The sequence below is a fragment of the Opisthocomus hoazin genome, chromosome 22, assembly GCF_030867145.1.
Source record: "Opisthocomus hoazin isolate bOpiHoa1 chromosome 22, bOpiHoa1.hap1, whole genome shotgun sequence".
NCBI lineage: Eukaryota > Metazoa > Chordata > Aves > Opisthocomiformes > Opisthocomidae > Opisthocomus > Opisthocomus hoazin.
In genome coordinates, this window is record NC_134435.1 from 7,987,654 (window position 1) to 8,012,379 (window position 24,726).

Sequence of the window (24,726 nt, forward strand, 5' to 3'; positions counted from 1 at the left end):
GCTGGTGTTGCCATACACCATGTGTGTTTTTTTCAGGGTGCTCTGTTGCTGATAGCAACCTTGTACTGACCCAAGGACTAGCTGCATGCTGAGTTTTTCCCCAGAAGTGCTGTCGTCCAATGTGTTCAGTTTGCCTCCCAGTGCTTGCTCACATGTTTGGTTCCTGGCTCACACGTTCATATTGACACTTAAAAGTACTTTTTCATTATCAGCAGATAGAAATTCGCATAGGAACAGTGGTGTTTAATGGGATGGCTGGAAAACCACAAGGCAGGATAAGCAATTTAGTTTGATGTTTATATGTGGTGAGTTCAGGTGAGTCCTTCCAGAAAGGGAGAGCGCGGTTCTTCACAGCTCTGCTGCTCTGGAGCTGCACTTACCTTATGCTGCGTGGTGGGAATCGGTGAGGCTTTTGCAGTGCCTCTCGTGAAACCTCTTTCCCTCAGTAAATGCAGGTCTTCGACACGTGCAGTCAGAGGTGGACTGAAGACACTGGATTGCTGGTGGCAGTCTGCATTGTATGTCCTAACAGGTGTAGTGTGAAATTCAGGAAGATATGCTGACAGTTTCTGTATTTGAACAGAATTAAGGATTTAGAAGAGTAGAGTTCATGTGCTAAAGGGACAGTAATTAACAACATAAAAATGAGATAATGCTTTTGATTCATATAACTTCATCAGAGTGGAAAATAAAAGAACAGATAACGAAGATGAAGAAAATTAAGGAATTATGGGCTAATTGAAAGAAATCAAGTAGACCATCTAAATATAGCTCCACTGGGGTTTTTCTTGAAGTGGTCACTTTTCTTCTGGGTGTAACTGTCCTTTCCTGCTAACTAGCCTTTTCTGGCTGTGTCTGGTTTTCGCCAATTAATCTCATCCTGTGGTGTGGTCCTGCTCTTCCCGTGCCGCCCTGAGAGTTCCTTTCCGTCCATCTTCTTGCCTCAGAAGTACTTTTCAGCTCCAGGTGGCACAAGTGGAAGTCCCTTAGTACTACTTCACAGGATAAACTAGCGGTGTGACTGACTTCTTGTCCATCCTGAGTGCCTGTCAGCTCTCCTTCGGTGAAAATAAAATTAAATTGCAGGGAGCAGGAAGGGAATGTTCTGCATGTTGATGTTTGTTAATGTGTAACTGGATGTCTGGTTTCTTGGATGAAACTTGACTTCTGCCAGGTATGTTACCATCTCCAAAATGTCAAGAAGCTGAGTGTATATCATTTTATGGTCTGTGATTGAGAGGATCTAGATTGATTTAAAATCTCTTCTGTGGGGGGAGGAAAAATAAATTCTAGTTGTTCCCAGGCCAGCTTTTAATCAAATTGAGCTCTGTTACTTTTAGACCACTCGTTTATTACCCTTTGGCATGGTAATATGACCAGCACAAGTGAAGGTTTTCATGCAGTTCCTTTGCCAAGGTTCACCACCCATAACAGAGCAGGCAGAGCAGAGCATGGACCTGCATTCAGCCACTCCAGTTCACTTGGACGTCTTAGCTGAAACCTGTCTTCACTGGTGGTTTTGTAAGCTAATACACAGGGCTTCTGCCCTGCAGACTGTTGTGGGAGAGGGGTGGTGCGATGGGGATAATCTGCAAAGCCTGCACAAGGTTCACTAGAGCTCCTCTGTCAGACTGCGAGGAGGTGAACTGCATCAGGCTGAAGTCTAGTGCCTTGAAATAACAAGTAAAATGTCCAAATGTCCTGTTTTCCCAAGACGAATCTAGGCATGAAAATGAAGAGTTTGTAATTTAACTAGTCAGGCAAATGATGCCTGCGTCCCAGATGCCAGAGATGCCTGATAACCCACAAGGTTACTATGCCAACCATTGCTTTTTGGTGGCTGTTTGGTTTGATTGACCCATTAGTGAGACTTTCAGCCTCTTGCCCTGCAAGGAGGGAAGCTTTTTTTTTTTCTTTCTAGGAAGTTCTAGCCTGTGGAGTTCTCTGCAGGTCATGAGGAATTGAAAGGGAAAAACCTCTTAAGTTCTTTGTGTAACTACTTCTGCAGTAATGATGCTACAAATGACTTGCATTTATACTCTACCAGCATATTACAACATAATTGAAAACTCATTCTTGGAGAAGATGTTCTCTTCTTGACTATATATATATATATATATTTCCCTTCAATTTTGGGGGTGTCAGTATTTGAGATGTATCATGGTTTTCTTTCCACACACCATAGTCTCTTTGATCCTGAATTCACCCTATCTTTCATTTGCTATCCTGTTCCCAAAGCACCCGTTGCTTTTGAATTTCAGGAACAACATCATGAAAAGAGGAGCTCTAATTGGGTTCAGTGCAGGTTCATGCCTTCTGTAAAATTTGCTTTTAGACTGAGCAGCAAGAGTCTTAATAAATGACCTTTTAAATCTTATTTTGATTTTATTCAGGTATAGTAGTGTGCTCGTTAATAATGGTCCTGCAATAGGTCTCCCATTACAGCTTTATTGTTAATTAAATAGGATGTAAGATGTATTGGATGTTTTCAAAATGAAAATGGGAGTTTTTAATAGATTCCCTGATTAAGAATACTAGTCTGCATACAAGATGGTGCCCTGAAAAAAAAAAAAAAAAAATCACTTAACAGCTGTAGATAAAGCTGTAGATAAAAGCAAAATTTGTGTCCTGCCTCACCCCTTTCAGGGTAAAAACTACTTGCTTGTGATGGTCTTCCTTTAAGGAAGATGTTTAATCTCCTCTTACAGGAACAGGAGGCTATTATGGAAAGGTTTCACACGCTGTGTATTTAATATATCCAATCTTTTGTTTAAAAGGTGTCATATGTGAGGCAAAAGAAAGACCTTTACTTCGGTGATGGACAAAGGAAAAAAGACTGGCATAACAAAGAAGCTATAAGGAGGGACTCTGAGCGTGTGGGTATGTAAGATTACTGTAAAAATGTTTTGATATAGATTGTAATTCAGTTTGGTTTTAATTGGTAGTCTGAGTGCAGAGCAGCATGTTCAACTTCAGGGTCAAGATGATGTTCTTGATGTGATGCAACAATTATTGTGTGTTAATCCCAGTTAAAGCCGTTTCCCTCAACTCCACAATAACCATTTTGAGGTGAAAATATGTTGGCAACATCTTGGTATTTTTAGGATAGTGCAGTATTGATTTTTAAGCAGCTTACCGAAAAATGTGTGCCTGTGCCTCTCCCAAAATTGGGAGATCCAGAAAAAAAGGAGAGAGATGAGGAAAATGTTCTAGATTATAACATTAATGCAATTTTATTCCATAGTTCTGGATTGTGTCTTGCGTTGCATAAAGGGCCCATTTTGAACATCACAGCTTTATGCTGGTGTGTCTGCAAGGGCTCTGCCTCCTCTGTGCAAGAGCTCAGGTTGTTAAATATACATATCCATCTGTGCTGAGAAAAGCAGTGGCGATGAGGTATTCAAACCATATGTATTCTTCCTGCAGTGAAACAAGAAACATCCTATAGATCCTCTGCAGCGTTGCCATGGCCCTTTCATCTGTTTCTGGTGCTCAAAGGAAGTATTTTAACTTCTACAATTTGCAGAGCTGAGTGGTTTGTAGCAAAACTGCTTACCAAATAAAACTGTTAGGTTGACATGGTTGACCCAGAGCTAAATACGACACAGAGCACAAAACCAGTGAAGAAATTTTCAAAGGCTTATAAGATGACTGCTTTCCTTTTGATATGTGGTTTAGTTTCTGGCCAGTTAAGCTCCAATTAGTAGTAATGATGAATGTTTACTTTCTGTCTGTCTATAGGAAATGGAGAACAGGGAAAACCTTACCCAATGACTGATGCAGAGCGAGTGGACCAAGCATACAGGGAAAATGGCTTTAATATCTTTGTGAGTGATAAAATTTCTCTGAATCGTTCCCTTCCAGACATCAGACATCCAAAGTAAGTATATAATTTGTGTTTCTATGAGTGAGAGCTTACAAGCCCTAAATCACCACATCTGCAAGAGTGTGCTCGGGGGGTTTTTTGTTATTATTATGTACTCTTGTACCTTTGTTCATCAAATACAGTCATTTCACAGCTGGGTCCTGTTGCCTCCTTAATAAGGAACAGCGTATAGTAATTGCAGTGAAACAGAGGAGAGCAAATCTGGGCAAAAAACTCCTTTTGATTCCAGATGACTTAGTTACCAAAAATGTGCAACCCTGCGCAGAAGAGATCTTGAACTTGACCCAGAGGTGGCTGCTTCCTTTACCTCTTGCTACGTGACAGTTCAGCTCCTGAGCCCGCTGACAAAGCCAGCAGCTTTTAGCAGCTATGAAGGTGGAGCTATTTCTTTCTGTAGTGGAAGCTGATGTAAATGTCCGACTCGGCTGACAAATGCCCTGAGCATAGTCAGGTGACGACTGTCACTAAGCAGTCTGTCCAGTTCTTATGTTGACCACTTGCTGGAATTGACTGTGTTCAGGAGCAGAACAAGATCTGAGTAGCTCCACTCAACCTATTACAAAGAGTTTTATCAGGAATCGACATCTTCCTCATAAAAACCTCATCAGGATTTACAAGTAGCAACTAGTTCCAACTGGATGTTGGCTTTTGAGTTCATCTATTTTGGGGCATTATCCTTTAGGATGGTGTTAAACTGTATTTTGTGCAAGCCAGAAGGAATTTTTCGTGAACAGAAGTGTTTCAGTTAGGTCTTAACCCTAGTTTATACAAAGCTGAGAGATTTTTAAATACTATTTGTGCAGTTCTTAATCTGAAAGCACGGTTAGACATTTGAATGAAAACTTGTTTTGTATAAAGCCTTTTTTATCACAATTTGCTGAATCTGAATTCAACATCTACTTTATTCATTAAATACAATTTCCAGAAGTCAGGTTTTATAATTTGTTAGCTGCACATTTGAGAGATTCTCTTCAGCTGTCACAGCAAACTAATCAAATACACTGCCTTGACACCCTGTCCTAATATATACTCATAAACCAGAGTAGTGAGTATAGCTCCATAAATATTTTAGGCATGCAGCTGAAATGTTTAAACGTAGAGATAAATCAGGTAACTGAAGATGCTTGTTGATCAGCCCGTATTCAGGTTCTAGGAAGCACAGCTTGAGTTTGCTAACCTAAATTATGTCTGGCCTCCGTTTACGGGGACTGCCATGGGCTCTGAGAACTTAAACTTCAGACAATGGCAGTATTTCCTCATCTGAGAATTTAATACATTACATCACACTCCACATGGTTTCCCAAACTTGCTGACTCCTCATTGCTAGTTCTGCTATTTAAACTTTTTTAAAATGTGAAACTTCTAACTCCAGTCCCCAGTTAAAATGAAGAAGTGTCTGGGTCACCAGCAACTTAAGCGGTGATGAATGATGCCGCTGCAGCTGGTTTGCTTGTAGCTTGCCACATCCTTTCCCCCAGTGTAGCGAGTTATAATTGTGGAGTCGAAGGAGAGGATAAACAGCGTGTGTATAATGGATGCTAGGATTAGCTGGGCAGGGAGTGGAGTTACGTATAGTGGAGATTTGCAGTGAAGGAATTCACGACGGAAAAGGTCTGTCGTGCATTCCCTGTGCCCGTTAAAACAGATATACTTCAAGTGGTATGGTTTGTGTTACTTGGGAGGTTGATGAGGGTGATTTATAACGAAGTTAGGCTGAGACAAAGTCCAGAAAGAGCATTCTAGAAGGAAGCGAGCCGTGTTTTAGAGCACTCTTCCTAGTCTTCTACACACGATAAGAAATAATAGAGACTTTGTCATTTATGGGTGTGCCTGCAGACAGCGGGGAGTGTCAGGAGAAGGTGAACTGAGGAAAAATGTGGCATCTGTCCTGTCCTAAGCTTTGGGGCCACAGCTGGGATCCTCCCCAACAGCTGGCCTTGGTGGGGAAAGACAAAGCAGCAGCCAATGTGTTTGCTCACTTTTGAGATGGTTTGTGTCGATCTCTGTATACCGAATAGCGTGTCACCTTTGCTTTCTGTTAACTGTGGGAATGGAGGGGCTGGGGAAGGGCATGTACTGCATCTACCTGGTGCACACATACTATTGTTTGTTTCAAAAATCGTGTCTTCCCCTGCTACCGTTTCCTTAAGTGCTTTTGGGTTTTTAATATTAAATCCTAATTTTACAGGTCTTCTAAAGCAATTGTAGATGTGGTAGCTGGAGGGAAACAATTTCTTTCTGTGCTTAATGGTTAACTTAATAGCTAAAGTTTTCCACTTGTTAAAGTTAGAAAATGAGAATTCCAGTCTAAGAGGAGGTAGAAGAGATTTGGGGGCTCTTGTTTGGTATTGGAACAGAATAATAGCTAGTAGCTATGTCAGAAGATGGTTAAGATTGCAATGCCAAGGGCTGGATGAAAGCAGTCCATGCAGCATTATTCTGCATCTTGCATTTGTGCATTGCAGCCGTAGCCTGCAAGCTCTTGGCAGCACCCCAAGAGAATTCATTAGACCCAGAATAAGCTACTGTCCTTTCACGCAGGCACCAGAGTAACTTCCTGTAACCACAGATTTACTGAGCTTGTATAACATAGGTGCATGCTTCCCGTTCCCTGGCAAAGCTGCCACTGCCAGAGCCGCTTTCGTTCCCATCTGCCCTTCCGGAGAACAGGGAGGGAGTTACCTGCGTGCACGCACTGCACTGGGCGCGTAGCGAAAGCCTCACTGAGCGCCCGGCAGGAGAGAGTCTGGAAATCAGCCCTGGCGCGGGCTGTGCAAGAGGTCCGGTGCTGTGGCAGGGCAAGGAGAGGAGCGGAGTGTGACCTCCCTCCCCTGCTAGTGGAAAGACGGCAGCCTGCCCTGCTGGCAAGGTCACTAACATATTTTTAACATCTCTGTTCATGTAGCCGCCTCTGTTTTGCACTGGACACGTGGGGTTCTAGGAGTGTAATAGATTTTTGTCCCATAGTGAACAGCTATTTTTTAACCACAGTTGTTCACTGTAAGGCCTTAGATATTACCTGTTTAATGAGGTTCAAGTTCCACGTAGGGCCACACCTGCAGGAGAATAAACACTGCACTTATTGCTGTAGTTTGAAATTTCTTCATGAGGCTACCTTGAAAACACCCTTACAAGGCAAGACAGCATTACCCCTTTTTCAAAATTAAGAAGATTAATGCTGTGGGGAATAAGCCTCCAATTCAAGGGGTCCGTACGTGGTCTCTGCAGACCTGATTCTGCAGCTGTATCCAAGTTCTGCAGTGCTTTGTGTTCAAAGCCCAGCCTTCTTCACTTCTGTCTGCAGAACTGATCCCAGGTGTCAAATTAGGCCTGCTGAAAAATGGGGAGGAGAAGATTGATTGTTTAGGAAAAGTTTGAGTCATTGTCCGGCGTGACCAAGGAAGCCTTTGGTAGAGGTTGGAGGTTGGTCTGTTACTGAGAGAGGTGGATTTCTTTGTGAACAATACGCAGAAGAGACACAGGACAATTGCACGGTAAGAACTGCTCCACAATGTCGCAAGCTTCCAGGACTGCTTGGGGAAGGTGCTGTCTCACAAAATCCTTACTTCCTGCACATTTTGTTTAAAATATTTAGATGAGTTACACGTGTGATTAATTTGCTTCACTGAAAACTGGGGGAAAAGTGAGCTAAACCAATGTACTGATAATGCCTCGAAGAGATACATTCAACTTCTGAAACATCTTTGTAGATATTCCTCTTCCTAGTGATCTTTGAGGTATAAGAACAGGGAAAACAACTATTTTAGAGACTTTTGTATCTTAAGCTATAACTGGAGTTTCCTTTAAAAGCAGCTTCAGCACTTACTAGATCCTTCTGACTTTGTTGCTAAGTGTCGCTGGCCATTAACCGTCCCGACTTCCTATGGAACTTTGTTTCCTGCCGGGTAGACTAGATCAGGTCAGTACTGGCTTGATAAGGCCTGCAGGTCGGTGGGATTTTTTCAGGTGCTTTGCATCGATTTGAGGAGTGAAGAATGAGCTGAAGTTTCTTGATGGTAGTTAAGATGGAAGCGCTGGTGGTTTTTGGCACAGCCTTTTGACTTTCTCTGTCTATGTCCAGCTGCAAGAATAAGCTGTACCTGGAGAAGCTTCCGAACACTAGCGTGATAATACCCTTCCACAACGAAGGATGGTCTTCTCTGCTCCGGACAGTGCACAGTGTCCTGAACCGCTCGCCTCCTGAGCTGATAGCAGAGGTAGTGCTGGTGGATGACTTCAGTGACAGAGGTATGATCATTTGTGTGTAACATCTCCACTGTGTTTACCTGCCTATGCTTAACTACCTGAGGGATCAATGAACTTGAAAATAATGACTTGATGTTTTTTACTTGCCAACGGCAGCACTCAGGTGAACCTTGCTCCAGTACACTTGAAAGGCCAACAGTCTAGCAAAAAACTAGTGTTCCCTATTCGGTTTGTGCTGGTTTAGCTGCTGATGGCATGGGCTGTCCTGCGTTTTGGACAATGTGAATAAACGGGGAAGCTGGTTTTAATAATCTGCCAAGAGCCTATGTAGCCCTTAGCATGTAACCCCAGGGTTAAATGTTTGATGCTTGAATACAAAAAAAAAGGGGGGGGGGGGGGGAGGCGGAATAGCTCTCTCCTCATGTTGTGCACTTTTTTTTTCTAGACGTACAAAATGGCAAAAGAAGCTTTGATAAAAGGTTTCCCCCTCAAACTGCCTATGATTTGGCTTGCTTTTCTCCTGAATTTTGTGCTCCTGAAAAGTAAACCTGCAACATCTAAAACTTTGACTACTCTTGCTTGCTGACTTGCTTGCAGCTACGCTCCTTACTTTGTACTGCGTTGCCAGAAGTAGTCATTTGGGATTGGGTTAAGTGCTACATGCAGAGACGTGTAGACACCGGCATAATGCGTCACCACAAACGGAACAACCACTTGTAATTGCAGGAGCAATATGTCGATGTAGTTGCTGAATTTACTTGTTCTGTAGCAGGTAGGCAAAGGATCTTTTCTCTGAAGCATTTAAATGTTGTGTGATATAAATTAAGCTAGAGTTTACTTTATGTCTTGTAGTTTGCGTACTTGCTATGGTGGAAAAGGCAGTCAAGTGAAGGAGGAATGAATGCCTCTATCATGCAGACATTGCATAGCTAGAAAGATCACACAGAAAGTCCTCTGAAGTAGCTGGTGTTCTCCTGTGTTGAAGAGGGTACAGTGACTCTAAGGTGTTATAATCAGATCTAGCAACTCTATTTTCTCCTTTAAAATTTCTAAGACTATTTAGCTTTATCAATTGCAGAGTTCAAGAGTCCTGCCACTGAAATTACTCAACTAGGTGAAAAGAGCTCTCTACGCAGATACGAAAGGATACACCTCCAAAAATCTGACACATAGGAGATACAAAATGAGCTTGGAAACAAGCTTGTGAGTATTTAGTGTTCTGACCTATACTGACTTTCAAATATGCACTACCCAACAGCAATAGTATTTGTTCTAAAGTACATCTCTAATTAGTTTGCAAGCACGGCAGGCTGGTTTGAACAAATCAGTGTTATATGAAGTAAGTATTTCTTTAGGGGATTTTCAGACTAAGCTGGGGAGAGAAAAAAAAGAAAAACACATTCTCAACAAGGTCTTTTTATTGCTACTCAGTCTAGAAGCAAATTAGACAAGCTTATGTTGTAACCACAGCTGAATTGTACGATCAAGTTTGTTTTGAGAGAACTGGAAGTAATGAAACCTGGTTTCTTGTAGATCTGTTTCCCTTGTTCTCTAGATGTGCCCTGCTGTCTAGGCAAGAGAGAGCACTCATGGCTCTCCCACCCCTGCTCCTCGTCAGTCTGCACACATGCTGGTCGTCCAGCTCTCTCTTGCTCTGTTCCACCTGCCTCTGAAAAGATGCAAGCTCTTCTCCATCAGTCCTTTCGTACAAAGGTTGCAAGAAGTAGCTGAGATTCATTTATGTGCATCTATTTATAGATGAATGTAAAAGACTACTGGTGTCGGACAGTGAGCTAAACTGTCAAGGGAAGAGAATGACTTGCAGGCAAAGAGAGTGCTAATAAAAACCTTTTTTTTATTATTATTTTGAAAAGCGGTGTTTTCCTGCTAGCTCAGTTAATCTGTGCATGTTGGGACAATTACTGGTTAGGATGAAACATTTTTCCTTCCCTGCTGTCAGTTCTGTGTCTGCACTGTAGGGTTTCCTGCTGGCTGCTGCTCCTTTTCCAGCAGTCAGTGTTCTTCCTTATCCATGCTGGGGTTGGCTTCCACGTCCCTCCCTGGGTTTAAATAGATCCTTAGTCTTCAGGAGACTGTTAAGTCCTAAACTTGTGATCTTGACTTCAAAGGCTGCTGGTTACAAATTTCTGTTTTTACTATATCAATTGTATGTATTAAAAAAAAAAAAAAATCAACCAAACAACAAACACTTCAACCCAATACCTGAGAATTGGTAATTTAATGCATCAAACTGAACTGCATGAAGGAGCAGAGGCTCCAGTAAAACTTTTACTTCATGTTGTAGGTTTGAGAAGGGCACATCCTTGGATTTGGACTGTTAGGCCACTGCTCTGGTTATCTACTTCTCATTATTAAATTGGGCAGGTGGTAAAAACCCTGGGTCTGAGCTGATCATCATCACCGCTGTGCCACAGAACCAGTGAGCAGTAAAAAGAATGAGGAGGGATTTCTTGATTTTCTTTGAAAATCATAAATGATTAGTCCTCTGCATTGTCTGCAAGGTGGAATGGTGTGCTTCTGTTTCGAACACTAGTCCCACAAATATGTAACAGCATCTTTCTTCTAAAATCTCAGATTTACTGTTGAATGTAGTGATAGTAGAGGCCACGTTTGAGATCAGAGAGTCATAGTATGAACAGCAAATGTCAGCTTCTTCCCCAAAGAGATCAGTGAATACTCATCATAAACTCCAGTGAAAAGCAAAAGATGAAAAGGATAATCGCTCAATAAAAATCTGTTATTAATTTTTTATCGAGAGGTTACACTGACAAGATAAAATATCAGATATACTCTGCTGTACCTGAGGATGGCCTTTCACTTGAGGGCTGTCTAAACAGACCTCTAACACTTTAATAACTTTCTAAAAAGACTAACTTTCGAGAACTTGGCTTTCCCTGGCAAGGAGACTGTATCCCTCTTAGTATGCAGGAAATGCTAGCGACCTGTGTCGGGGTTAAACATACTGGGCTTGTCTGAGCTGCCCTTGAGGTTCTGTTAGGGCTGAGCTCTTGTTCTGCTGTTGCACTGGTTTCTGTACGTGGTGGTGTTAATGCCAATCCGTCAGCCTCTTTCTTCCATGTATGTCATACACGGAGAATCTTTGCTTCACTGGAGGTAGAGAGGACTTTGCTAATAATAGTAAGTATGGAATCCTGGCTACTGCACACATCACTGCTTTTTTTCTGACAGATGTTTTTCATAGTTTTTCATCTGTTTTTAAGCCTGGCAGCAAGGAATTTTTGGTTTGACTATGAAGAGGGTGGAGAAGTTGGCTAACAAAGTGAGAGGAGAGTGAAGACAGATTTCTGGGTTAGTTGGTGCCTGCTGTGATCTGCAGCGGGCCTGAGGCAGCTGTAGTGTTTTGCATTATTGGAGCTCTTGGACAGGTGAATCATCATCTGAAGTGTCAACAGCCATTTATTTCTTGATTTGTTTCAGACAGACATTTCTGTGACCTTTAGTAAAAAACATTTTTCAACCAAAAAAGGCTGTCCTGATGACAACAACTCTTCACAGGAAGCAGCAAAAGCTTTACGAGTTGTTGAAATGTTTCCTTTGCTTTGTATTTGAAAAATCAAAATGTGCTGGAACAACTTGCTGTCTGGAATTGTTTCTGAATGCCTGTACTACAGTGCAAATGATCAAAATCTACCCTTCAGACAGATTTAGTGCTGGATGGCACATCAGCCACAGTGCTCTGGGAAAGGCTGCCTGTCCGTGGGATCAGTCTGATGTGGTGCAGTGGTAGTGTCCGGTTTGCCTCGGGCTCTGGACCATGCTGTCACATCCAGCAGCTGTCCTTGCTGGCACATGAATCTTTCTCTGTGGAGATTCCCTTGTTAGGCTGGGTTAGCTTAGAAGAAGCTGCTTTCCAGCGTGTGCCGTTGGTCACCACAGAGAAAATATTGTGGGGCTATGTTCTTCTTTCTCTGATCGCAGTCTGTAATATCGATGTAGCATTCCCAGTAAGACTGCTACAATAGCTTCTGCGCTTCCCCACAAACTTACTTAGGATGTCTGCGCTGTGAGGACTTTCTTCTGTTGACTGTAAGCATTTCAAAACAATTGTAGGGATTTAATCTGCAGAAGAATATAGATTCTATTGAAGAGGGAGGCACCCATTCCACATTGTTGGAAAATAAGAATTAACCTGCCTGGCGTTGTCTGCCTCTTCCTGCATGCTGCTGAGAACTGTTAAAGACCCATGGACTGACCTCCTTGGATTAAACTCAACTATTTCAGGGTGGTCCAAAATAACACCTACCCTTCTGGATAAGCAGAAATCAGAATGCAATACATGTGAATGACTACTTTAGAATTCCTGATCATAAAAGCGCTTAGCTGTGGCAGGTCTGTCTGGATTTGTGGCTTCAGTTTTAATTTCTATAGCTATTCTTTAGTTCTGATCTCGGTTAAATTAATCCTTTTCATATGCTGGCTTGCAGGGTACTAATTATATCCCTCTGAGCTTGTTGTTACCAGAATGGCCCTAAGTAAACTAAAATGCTCTTTTCATGCATATCACTTTTCTCCTGGGGACAGTCAGATGTGAAATTTGTTTGCTTTTTGATTATTTAATTACTATGCTGCTGAGTGGTAAGTGGGTTCTATTATATCATAGAAACGGGAGGAGGGGAAGAGAAGTTGAAATGCAGGTCAGTTTGTAACACTGCAGGTTTTTGTGTCGGCTCTGATGGCATTTTATTATTGATAGCAGGCAACAAATAAGACAGGCAGTTCATGATTCTTCAGGGTCTGCTTCAGTCCCTACACCTACAGTCTGAATCTGGCTGTGGTTGTGAAAAATCAAGCTGCTCATCTCTAGCTGCATCTCATTGTGCAAAATGGATTGTTGATCTCCACCTACTTCTTGTAGCTTGTGGGCACCTCTGCCATGTGAGCTATCTTTGTGTTTGCGTGAACAAACGTAAAGCTGTCCTCTGTCTCTGGCAAGATAAATGAACAGCCTTAAGCTGAAGGAACAGAGGGCAGAGGATGGCACGTTTTATCTTTGCAGGATGCTTGTCTAAATGTTCTTTGCTTTTCACCTGATACAGATTTGGTAGCTCTGTACAGAGCAGCAGAACATCAAGTATGTAATACTACTGGGTGAAAGGCAGAAGTCAAACTCATGTCTCTTGTCTGTTTTGGAGAAGAGATCTCTTTCAGGTGGAGGCTGGACTGGGACACGTACAGAATCACAAATAGTTTAGGTTGGAAAGGATGTCTGCAGATCATCTAACCCAACCCTTCTGCTCTGCTACAGGAGGTTTCTTGAGATGCCACTCACTTAAGTTTTAAGAATCTCCAAGGACTGAGACTCCATAATGTCTCTGGGCAACCTGTTCTGCTGTTCAGTCACTCTTGCAGTGACTTAGTTAAACATAAGTTGTTTGGTTTTTTTTGAGCAGTACTGTACTTCAGTTTGTGCCCAGGGACTCCCAAGTCCTCTTCTGCAAAACTCCTTTCCAGGTGCACAGGGTTACTGCTCCACAGGCACAGGAATTTACATTTCCTTTTGAACTTTGTGAGGTTTCTGTTGGCCCACTTCTCTCGCCTGTCAAAGTCCCTCCAAGTGGCACGTCAGCCATGTCTCCCAGGCTTGTATCATCTGCAGACCCCCTGAGGGGGAACTCAGGCCCATCACCCAGGTCTTGAACAAAGATGTGCAATGGTATTAGGCACTGCGTTGGCCCCGGGGTGCACAGCTAGTGATCGTCCAGGCCTCCAGCTCGGATTGTGCTGCTGGTTACAAGCCTTAGAGCTCAACTGGTTTTCTGTCCGCCTCACTGTCTGCTTATCTAGCCCAGATTTCATCAGTTTGTCCATAAAGGTGTTATGGAAGGCAGTGATGAAAGTCGAGAAGACTTTTATAAGTAATAAAAACTTAAGAATGAGGGAATCTAAACAAATCAGAAGAGTAAATGTAATAAAATGGGCAGCACAAGCATCCCATGTGGCCCGATGCCCTAGTTCTGTTGTCAAGTTGCCAAAGGGTGTAACTATCTAGGGAACAGTAATACCTCTGAGGCTCAGACTGATTGTTTGCATTTGTATGTTTACCTGGAACAAACTGACATCATCTACTTTTCAGCCCTTCCTTGAATGTAAAACGTGGTAGGGTTTTTACCTTTTCAACCTTTGCAGCAATCGAAAATTTTAAATTATTCAAGACATTGTAAACTTACGGTGTGCCAGAAGGCTGTGACTTAATTGTGGAAAGTCATTTAAAAGAAACATCTTGCTGCATTCTTGGGGCTAGCTGTGTGCAGAGAGGAAATGTACACACCACACAGGTGGTTCAGAAGTACTTTGGGAATATCTTATTTTACGGCCTACATTGACAGAAATCTGTGATTGCAGCTAAGGGCTTAAATTTCATATAAAAGTCACGTTTTGGCATTCAGTTATTTGCATTTTGACTGACAGCCTGTTCTTACTCATTTTTAAGACTACTTTTCTATAAAAGACAGTGTTTTAGAACAAGAGTTGTCCCGTGTTGAAGAATGAGAACTGCAGCATCAGTCATCTCTCAAGCACGCGTTGCATGCAGAGCGCTGTGGTGATACAGTAATAAAGTTGAACGTGGCAGCACTGAAAATACTGCAGTCTCCAGACATCGGGGTTGTTCTGGAAGCATCAGCCCGGCTGGGCTGTCTGCCTTACGGCACTGGATGTCTGTACAGTGGCAGTACATGAAGACTTAACATCGTTCTTACAGTAACCGGTCAAAACCTGTGACTGGGAGGCAGTAACAGTTTCAGCTGAAGTACTTGAATATATTTAACTCAATACAACAATGACATTTGCAAAGTCAACCTTCTGGCTTTTAGATTAAACATGGTGTATTTTAAGATGTGGTTCTCCAAGAGGTATGCATACTTGGCTGCAATTCATTTTTAGGATAAAATTCTGTTGTAAGCAAGGTGTGTGGGATCTCATTTTCCCTTGGGGAGTCATTAGGGAGGTTCCAGATTTCAGCTTCTTTTTTTTTCCAAGACTACCCTGTTTCCTTGAGCCTTATTTTAACCCGTACAAATTATATCTCTTTAGGAGTCCTGAAAACATGTATTTGTTCAGCCATTTTTAATTTTGTTCTCATTCTTTCCCCACTTTTAGTCAGTGATTTCTTAGTTGTGTTTTCAGCAGGACTTTATGCAATAACAGTTTGAGCTGCTCTGACATTTGGGAGACAGCGGAGCGTTGTGAGCCCAGACTCTGGCACGTGGCCACTGCTCGTCTTTGAAAGGCAGCAAGAGGCTGTTAGGCCTTTTAGTAGAGGAGTCCGAGGAGTGTTTTCCCCAAGCACTGTCAGCTCAGCCCTTGGTTTTGACCAACACTTTCCGCTTCGTTTGCCCTCTCCCCTTGTGTAGGGTCAGTCAGCTTCCTTTGGCTTGCACTGTTGTGCTATCGCCACACCATAGTGTAGCTTGCTTGGAAGTTTACTGGCAGGGGAGTCTCGGAGCCCACCCATGCCAGCCAAATCCCCTTTAAAGATAAATCCCTGTGACTTTCTAAATCTCTCCTTATATTGCAGTACAAGTAATTCTGGAGGTAGCCGTGTGGGATAATCTGAATGGTAAAACAAATGTGGGTAAGGCTACGTGGCTGAGCCACATGCAGCATGGTTTGGGCTGAAGGGCAGAAGTCACCGAGTAGTGTACTGAAGGGGAAGGCGAGGGGTGATCAGTGTGGCCTTTGGTGCAGCATCAGGTATGTAGCAAATACAACTCTGTTCCATTAACCACGTCTGCCAGGCTCTAATTGAAAGAAATCATGTTCTTAGTATCTGAAATAAAAAAGGGTTTAATGCTTGAATTCTTTTTGATCTTTAAATGGTACAGGAAAGGATTTATGCAGCTAAAGAGATTATCTTTTCATCTTTCAGCACATGCATTGTAAAAGTCTCTTTTTTTTTGTCTTAAATGCGCTAAAGTGCATCTGGTTAGTACATCTCTGAATGTGGAGTGACTGTGCTTAGGACAAAGTGGTGACAGTCTGTCGTACTGAATTTTGAATATGATTCTTTTAAAGTGTTTTACCTTAATGTATTTTAAAAAAGAAAAGCCCAGCTTTTTGCTGGCTACTATGCTTTTCCACAATCTTTTCTTAAATGTTGCTTTCAAGGTCTCCTGTAGAAGTTGTGGTAACTATTTTTTCAAACAACTGATAACAAGATTATTTCTGTAAATTAAGTCACAGAATAAACAAGTTTTTTCCTTGCTGTTAGAATTCATTGTGGACTATCTCAAGTCTGTTTAGACTGTCATAAATAACAGCTTTGAAGTAACTGTCAGCAAGATCTCTTGGGTAAGTGGGAGAAGATTGGTTCGTATAGGTGGAAAGACTTGGAAGTCTGAGAAAACAAATGTACTCTTTGCTTTTATTAGAATAAAATTCTCTGTCATGAAACATACTTATTTTGATATCTGTGTATCATTAAATCTCAGGCTCTTGATGAGACTCAGTTGGTGAGCATTTGTCTTGTGGTTTAACACTACCGCATGTGTGAAGTCACAGGGAGCAATTCTCAGGGAAACGGTCAAGTGCTAAGACTTTTACCATTAAAATGCTTGTGATGGAAGCCAATGCCACTGTCATTTTTCCGTGCAGAAAGTGACTTGACTTTGGTGAATATCGCTGATGCTGGTAGTGGCACAAATATTACAAAGCGAAACAGGCTTCGAAATCATTTCAGTGGTTGTGACCCACAGTCTAGGTGTGGTGTTTGTTACGCAGACTCCAGTGTGACTACAGGTAGCCCAGCAGAGCATTTATACTGGTGTAGGAGTGAATTTGTGAACTCGCCAATACTCTGTTCAGCAGTGAGCACCAAATGGAGTGGAGCAACAAAATAAAACCTCACGCAGATGTCCAGTTTTGGTTTATGAGAAGAGAGTAGTTGTTCTCCATTTCTGGCTGTGTCTTGTGGGTGTGGGATACTTTAGACAACTGTTAGTGACGTAGCTTGCTTTGGATCCATTGTGACATGTGAATGCGATTCGATTTTATGTTTTCCTTTTTCAAGTATTCATTTTTCATGTGTGTTTAAACACCATTTCTGTACTTGTGTGTACCCTTCATAAAGGGATAGCTAAAACCTGCATTGTTCATTAGGCAATGGCTGGAGAGTATTAAAAAGACCTTCTCTAGTGTTAGAAGGGACCCGAGGGCCCACTGTAGTTGTTTACTTCAGCTTTTTTTGTGAGAGCCTAAATTAACTAACCAGTTTACTTTTCATCATGTTATATTTATTACTTTAAGCTCAGTTGCTACAGCTGAAGGATTCTTCTAGAAAGGAGATGAGGTGGCTTAAAAAGGTGCAGTTTACTATGACCTCTTTCTAAGCTAATTATTGTGTAGTGAAGGATGTCTGGCCAACTAAAGTTTAAAAAGAAAAAAAATGAGGAGCAGAGATTCGATTACAGCTCATTAAATAAATCTAACTGCATTGCTTGCTACTGAGAAACCCTCTGCCTGTAGCTTCTGTTAGTAGAAGTTTGCAGGAAAACAGCTTTAATTTTATTCTCCTCACCTTGAAGTACATGTCCTCGTCTGCTAGGAGTCAAAAATCTAGATATCTGCCAGCTGCAGTGCAAATCAGCATTTTAATGCTTTACAGCTGCTTCTGTATAGAAGTTAATTAGAAATGTGATTCAAACACCCGCTGCCAGTACTCATATCTGATGTCTATTATTGGTAATCATAGTTTCTGCTATTTAAGCATGCATTTTGGGTGGTATTGACAAAGCAGCTGTTCCTACATAGTGACTTTGATAAAGGTGGAAACTTCTTCACTTTGAGAAAATTGGAAGGTAGTACTGCTGCAATTTAAAAATAAAAGTGGATAATCTAAACCACTTTCCTTTTCTATATAGTTTTAATTGCAGTGATTTTTTTTTTTTTTAGTAAAGAAATGCTACACATTCTCTCAATATAGCATCTATTCCTAAATGTCATGAGGACCACTCTTGCCTATTACTCATAAGCTAAGTATGCGTTGATGTCTCCATTGGAATGTGGTAGTTTACCATGCTGAACGGTGAAAGCCAAGGCTCAAGATTTAAAAGCAGGGTGCCTTCACTATTGGTACTACTCTTTCCCCTCTGTCATCCAGCTAAAGTGAATGTGTCGGGGGAGGACAGTATTATCCGTGAGATGTTTTCATTTTGGTATCAGCAGAACTGTGAACAGTCCTGGATTTGTGCTTCAGGAATCAATAAATTTATTGACTTTTCTGGCAGATGTCAGTAACTTACTGTAATAGTTGCATTTCTTGCCAATGAAGTAAATAAGAGTACAGGGAACTGATGGCGAGAGGTCTAGAAGAGAAGAGTAAAGTGTGATTTTGTAAAATATACTTCTGACATGCCAGAGTCTGTTACTACAAGTCAAATGTGTCTGTATTTTTCCTGCAGCTGTATTGGTATTTTTTTCATTGCCAAATACTTCATTTTCTGTTCTCTGACATACAGACTACAAGACAAACATGGTTTTGCTTTGTCATGGTTATTAATGTGTGAGCATTCTTGTAGGAATGAAAGATTATCAGTTAGTTTTCCAATATTCCGTTTCGCTGCAAAATTTTTGTAGGTCTGTGCTATTAATTTTAGGCTTCGTAGTTGTTCTTCCTCACTTAGACACCTGAGATCAAAGCCTTGGGACTCCAAAGGTTTGCATTCCTACCAAATCAAAGCAACTTTCAAGGGGGTTACGTCTCGGACCTAATGGCGTATTCTCTAACGAGACATAAGTTCGGAGTAGAATCAGCTGTTAATTCTTGTGCTCTTTCTGGAATCTTTCCTTTTTTGCTGTTTTGCACAGAGCAAATACTTTCAGGCCATGAAGTTCTTTATACATGAATACTGCCGATAAAGGCAAAGCCGAATCTCTGAGGACTGGTTTGTTTTGGGTTGGTTTTTTGCTTTTTTCCCCAGCAAAACTCGGTGGCTTTTAAGGCTTTAATCTCACAGCTTTGATATGTTCCAAAATGTTTCAGCATGAAATATCTGAACGCTTCGTCTGCCTGCATCTCTCCAACTGATGGCAAGTTTTGTTCCTGCTGTCGGTCATAGGCTTTAGGTTCATGTCACGGTACCCTATCCAGTGCGTGGCTATCGGCAGTGAACGCTCACCAGAAGTAGACGCAGCTCACCCCTCTGGCACAGCAGCTTGTCCTGGCTCAGTCCCGGTGCACCCGCTCTGTTCTGAAGCCTGTGGCTTGCAGGGGAGTCGCCGAGTTTCTTCTGTCCTGTGAGCAAACTTCTGAAATGCTTTTGCACCCTTGCTTGTGTCTCCAGTGCTCAGAAAGCAGTTGATGATGTAGACTAAAAGCAATTAAAGACTAATCTGGGTTCTCATGGTTTTTAGCTCTAGCATGAGAAGTGGAGTATAAATTCACAGGACCCTGAACCAGTATGTGGTGTGTGTATTTGCGTCAAACTACTGGAAGCGGTGATGCCATTGGTGTGGTGGCTTGTCTTAGTGTTTTTCAGAGTTTTCACCTGCCCATACAGTGTTTATCGATTTCACAGACATGTGTTAGCATTGAGCAGGAGTGAAGGCATTCCCTTGGTTAAACAACTAGATGATCAAAAACACTGATTTTCCCTTAAGATGAGGGCACAGATTCCCTGGTTTGAAGGCGGTATTTGGGACAGTAGTACCCTTCCTGCTAGTCACCATGGCTACATCAAACTTGAGCTGAATATTAAGTGTGCTGCAAGGAGCTCACTCCTGTTTCAGCTGCTACAAAGGCTGCCACAAAGGTTACGCAGGCCAAAACCCGCAGCTATCTAGTTTGTATGTCAGCAAGACGTTCTCTCTGATGTTAAGTGATCAACAAGGAAATGACTGAGAATCGCAAAATTATCTCTTTAGATCAAACGTAGTGAACAGAAGAGGAAAAAACCTAAGTGAGTGCTTTAATCTTGATACATATTTAATAAAATGGGAAGGGAGGAAAGTAAACTAATGAGAATCACTGTTACCCCTGGGAAAGATGGGTTGTGGCACAGGAGGAAAAGTTGATATTGTGGGTCGACCAGGGAGCCAGTATGCAGGACTTAAGAACGGGTGTCTACACCACAGGTTGGCTTCGCTGCTTCTAACGAACAAAAGGTGTTTAAACCTTACAGCGTGAAGGAAGGATGAGTAAATGGATTTTTCTGGATTCTCTCAGGAAGAAACAGTTGGAATAGTCTTCCTTTACAAATGAAATTTTCCTGAGAGATTAAGAGGTTATGCTGTAGCTAAGATGATTATTCTGTGTGTATTTCCCTGCTCAGAAATACAGCCTGCTAAACTTTCCCTAGGGTCTGGGTGTATTTATATGCTAATGCCAGTAAATGTGAATTTTCTCATTTTAAGATTACACCTTTGTCTCTGCGTTCAGTACTAGTATCTCCTGAAGCCATGACTGAGCAGGGTTTGGATGTCTGCTGTAGGGTGAAGGAAGGTAGGAGAAAGTTCCCTTTGCAAATTCAGGAAAGTAATCAATGATCCAGGCGAGACAGCAGAAGTTTATGCACTCGAGTTTATCAAAGCACACAGCACAGGCTCGCACAAGTGGTCTTTGCCCCAGCAACTTGCAGCCTGGCTTGTTTCTTAGGCCCCGTGCTTCTACTTCTGTGCACTTTATTGTACCTAAATGGAAGCTTGGTTGTAAAACATTTAGGAAGAGAACAAAGTCAGTAAGATACCCAGAAACTGAATTCTCTTAATCTGTTACAATCTAAACAGTGGTGACTGCTATATTAGCAATGGGGGTGGTACATTTTCAGCTATTGTGCCATGCACAGAAACCACTTTTTCCCCCTAGTTTTTATTTGAAAAGATGTGCTGAGACCCAACACTGATGCAGAATGGGCAGTGGAAAGTGGGTCCCCTCCCCTTTAAGAGTCTACCACAGAACTGTAATCAGTGAAGCAACAGATATTAATTTTCTCCCTTCCCAGGCCTTTTCTTCTTTGTTTGTAAGAAGATTCAGCTTGGAAAGCTGTGATCAACTTAATCAGTTTGCTGTTATTGCGACTGGTGTTCATAGTACAATTTATTAAAGCAGTTTATTATCCTTTCAACCAACTTCAGTGATCAGAGGGTGAAAACATTGAAAGAAAATTAAAACTAGTGTAAGTGCTGCCTGTTTGGATAACAGCACATTTTGCTATTTAAAAGGATTACTCATCTGCACCAAAACAGGGAGAGAAGTTCATTTCAATGATGTAGAGCTTTCTATTTGAGGGAAGCCTGGCTTGCACATTGTGATAGATTCAGGAAGAAGCAAAATCCATTCTTAAATTGTTAAACAGCACGTTAGGGCCAAGTATCTAAGTAGAGATGAATGCATTAATTTATAATCTTCAACAAGCCTGTCGGCGTGTGGGAGGGTAGGGACGGGAGGCTGGGATAACCTGTAAACAAATGCCAGATGAACAGTTGCACTTCAGGTTTTGGTGGCTGGAAAGCAGCCAAAAGAACCTGCAGGGAAGGGAAACCAGCCCTGTCTGCTTAAAAGAGAATTTTGCAGTTCCTCCAGTCCTCTCCTCCTGTGCCGTGTGCCCTTCAGCAGGAGGGGAAAGTTCCCTGAATTTCCATCATGCAATGGCTCCCCCATCTTCGTGGTGTCTTCGACATTCTGTGTGTAAAGCAAAGCAAAGCACCTCGGCAGGAGGCAGGATACGGTAGGGCAGGAACTTGGGTTTCATCGGTGGCATTCGGGTAACGTGGGAAGGTGTCTGGGAAGGTCTCCGATTTCTGCAGTGCTGCTCATTCTGGATTGGGTTGATGATACCCATACGAGCAAAGGCACTAGAGTGCAGATGTGCTGTACAGTGTAAAATTCAGAAACCAAAGCTGACAGAGTCTAAAGTAACATATGAACCATGAAACATTGCACTAGTAGGACAGGGGGAATGTTTACCTCCTAATTCTTTCTCTGGACATAAATCTGTATCATAGTTTGAAGTCCTGACTGGTACTTACAATGAGCTAATTTTTTTCTATCCCAAGATCACAAATATTGGTACTCCCTTCCCTGCCAAATACAGCAGACACACTGCAGGGGCGTATATAAGAAGGCTTTATGCCAACTTTGTTATTGCCGAACAAACGTTGTTGAGTTCTAAAAGCCTTACCCTGTCCTCCTCTGCAGAGGACAGTTTGTCTGAGTAAAAATAAAGGGCTTGCTTGCAGGTCCTTTGAGTTAAAACATCTGTGAAAATAAAGGATTTATGGAATGGGATGAAAAAAATATCTGCTGTTTTTTCAGCCCTGGGATCAATTAATGAGCTTGACAGCTCAAAAGCCTGAGCAATGGCCCCGTTATTCAAAACGTTCAACTTGAAGCCTTCAGAGTACAGAAAGCAAATGTATGTTGAGCACCTCTCAGCTGCAGCTGCCCATGATTCACTGCAGTCAGAGGTGGAGGTCATCTTCATCTCTTGAGCTCAGGAGAGTCCCAAAGTGCCACCAGAACATGGGTCTTCTCCAAAAGAGCCCAGTGACTTCCTCAAAACAACACCCATCTTTGCATCTCAGGAGAGAATGACCTGAGTCGTCAGCTCGAGGTCTTTTAAGCAGCATCTCCTGCTTCAAACAAACTCACAAGTTCTCAGCAGGCCTGATGCAACTACGTTTCTTGAATTCACCCAGCCTACTGGGAAGCAGCCTAGCACATGCACCCAGTTTGCTGAGTGCAGGAGGTAGGCATTAGTTGCATGTAGCTATGGGTTTTGTAGGTGTCTGTGGGGAAGATAAACCACCCTGTATGCAGTTACCTCTGAGCAGGTGCTTCAGGTCTTGGTGTGTGATTTGGGAGAGCAAAAAGGACACCAACCAGGCCGGGCTTCATCTGCGAGCTGTGTGACTACGGTGGCCTGCTGCTGTCTGCAAAATTGAGCTGCGCGAACTCAAGGGAATGAGGTTCCTTTATACTCCAAAGCAGCTCTTGAGGCGAATGGCTGTTGAACATGTTGGAAACTTGAGAACTGCTGGATCTCTTCTGCTGATTTCTGTGGGGAGAATGACTTGGTGATTTTGCGCGAGCCTCTGAAGGCATGGCTGAGCTATGGGGTGTGAGAGAGACGTGGAGGACCCAGACGCTGCTGAGTGGAGACCGGCTGCGTGGTTTGCAGCAAGGTGATGTACTGAGGTAACTTCTGCTTTGACTTGAACAGTTATGTTTGTTTTAAAGTGGTAATGTTTCTTAGGTGACTGTTTGATTGGCAGACGTGCAGTGGCTGGGAACTACGTTGGAAAGTCCTTGCCATGCTGCACATGGTCACCAGACTCGTGGCATCCAAGGGCGGCTCTGCTTGGATGGTGAGGCCAGAGGGAAGAAGTGCAGTAAGACCACCACAGGAATTTGACCTAGGGGGGGGAAAAAAAAAAGTCTTATTTTGAACAGCTTTGGGACTGCCTACATTAAGCCACTAGCTTCGCACAGTTTTATTTACAGCTCAAAATAAAGCAAGCAGTAGTTCTTGACTGGTACTGTTAATGTATACACTGTATATCAAGTTTATTGCAAAGTCTGTTAGCAAGCTACCAGCCTAGTTTTTAATCTGCAGATAATCTTACTCTCATTTATATGTTTGGGCTGTATTACTTTGCCCAGCGTAGGCGCAGCCATTGGAATCCATCCAGTTCACCTAACAACTTTCATTAAAGAGAATTGCCCTTGTAATAAAAATTACTCAGTGTGACAAGATTCCATAATATATTTTTTAAAGCCTCATAAAATTTTGTAGCAGTTAATACCACTTGTTTGTTTTTTCAGAATTTCTTTTAACAAGAAAAATTGACTTAATTGTGACAATATTTGTGATAGAATGAAATAACTATTTTCTGCCCGGGCGTGTGGAGGCCAGGCTGGGGGGCAGGAATAGCACAGGGATGAGGAAATGAGAAAGCCTTGTCTTTGAAAAGTACATTTTATCATGTTTTGTACCTTGTTTGTGAGATTGCTTGGAAGTCTGACTCTTTAGTAAGGGAAAGTAGATACAGTAACGTCTGCCCGCTTGCCGCTCGTGATACATAAGTCTTAACCTGATAAAATGCAATGACCAAGCATGTATTTTTCTGCGGGAACTGGAAGCAGCTTATCTGAGCATCGTCCCTCCTGGGTACAAGGACAGCCCTTGGTACATGTGTCCACTGCATCAGTGAGAGTCCATGGGTGCTGATGGAGCGCCTGTAGCTTTGCCTTGCTTCTTCCAGCCGTCAGAGGCACAGGAACATTCCTAATCATTTCTTAGTGATGCGGCGTAGAGCAGGCTAGTTGCTGCAAGCGTGAAAAGCTCTGGTAATTTTTGCTATTGAAACGTGGTAAAGAAGTGCTAAAGAACCAAACCCAGCATTTGGGAATGGAATGGGAAGTCAGTGGATGAGAGTTCCTGCTGTCTCCTTGGAGAGTACTCAGCCTGAGAAAGCTCTGTGGTTCCTGTGCTTTCTTTTCTCCTTTCTCCTGTTACACTGTGCAAAGGGGGAAATCTCTCAGTTCTCAACTGCTTGTTCATTAATAGATATAAATCAACCTGTCTTCAGTTAGTCTATAGCAGAGCAGCCATCATCATCACTACCAAGTATGGCCAGGTCCAGTGACTTTTTGTTGA

The 24,726-nt window shown here is 42.3% G+C and overlaps 1 protein-coding gene across 1 annotated transcript in view; it reads left to right on the forward strand.

Annotated features, from left to right (window-relative positions):
* Nucleotides 1–24,726, forward strand: part of GALNT10 (polypeptide N-acetylgalactosaminyltransferase 10) — a 91,579-nt gene that overhangs the window by 40,270 nt on the left and 26,583 nt on the right. Inside the window, exons 2-4 of the mRNA XM_075441516.1 lie at nucleotides 2,778–2,880; nucleotides 3,742–3,880; nucleotides 7,968–8,134. Of these exons, the coding sequence (XP_075297631.1) occupies nucleotides 2,778–2,880; nucleotides 3,742–3,880; nucleotides 7,968–8,134 (409 nt within the window). The remainder of the gene's footprint in view (nucleotides 1–2,777; nucleotides 2,881–3,741; nucleotides 3,881–7,967; nucleotides 8,135–24,726) is intronic.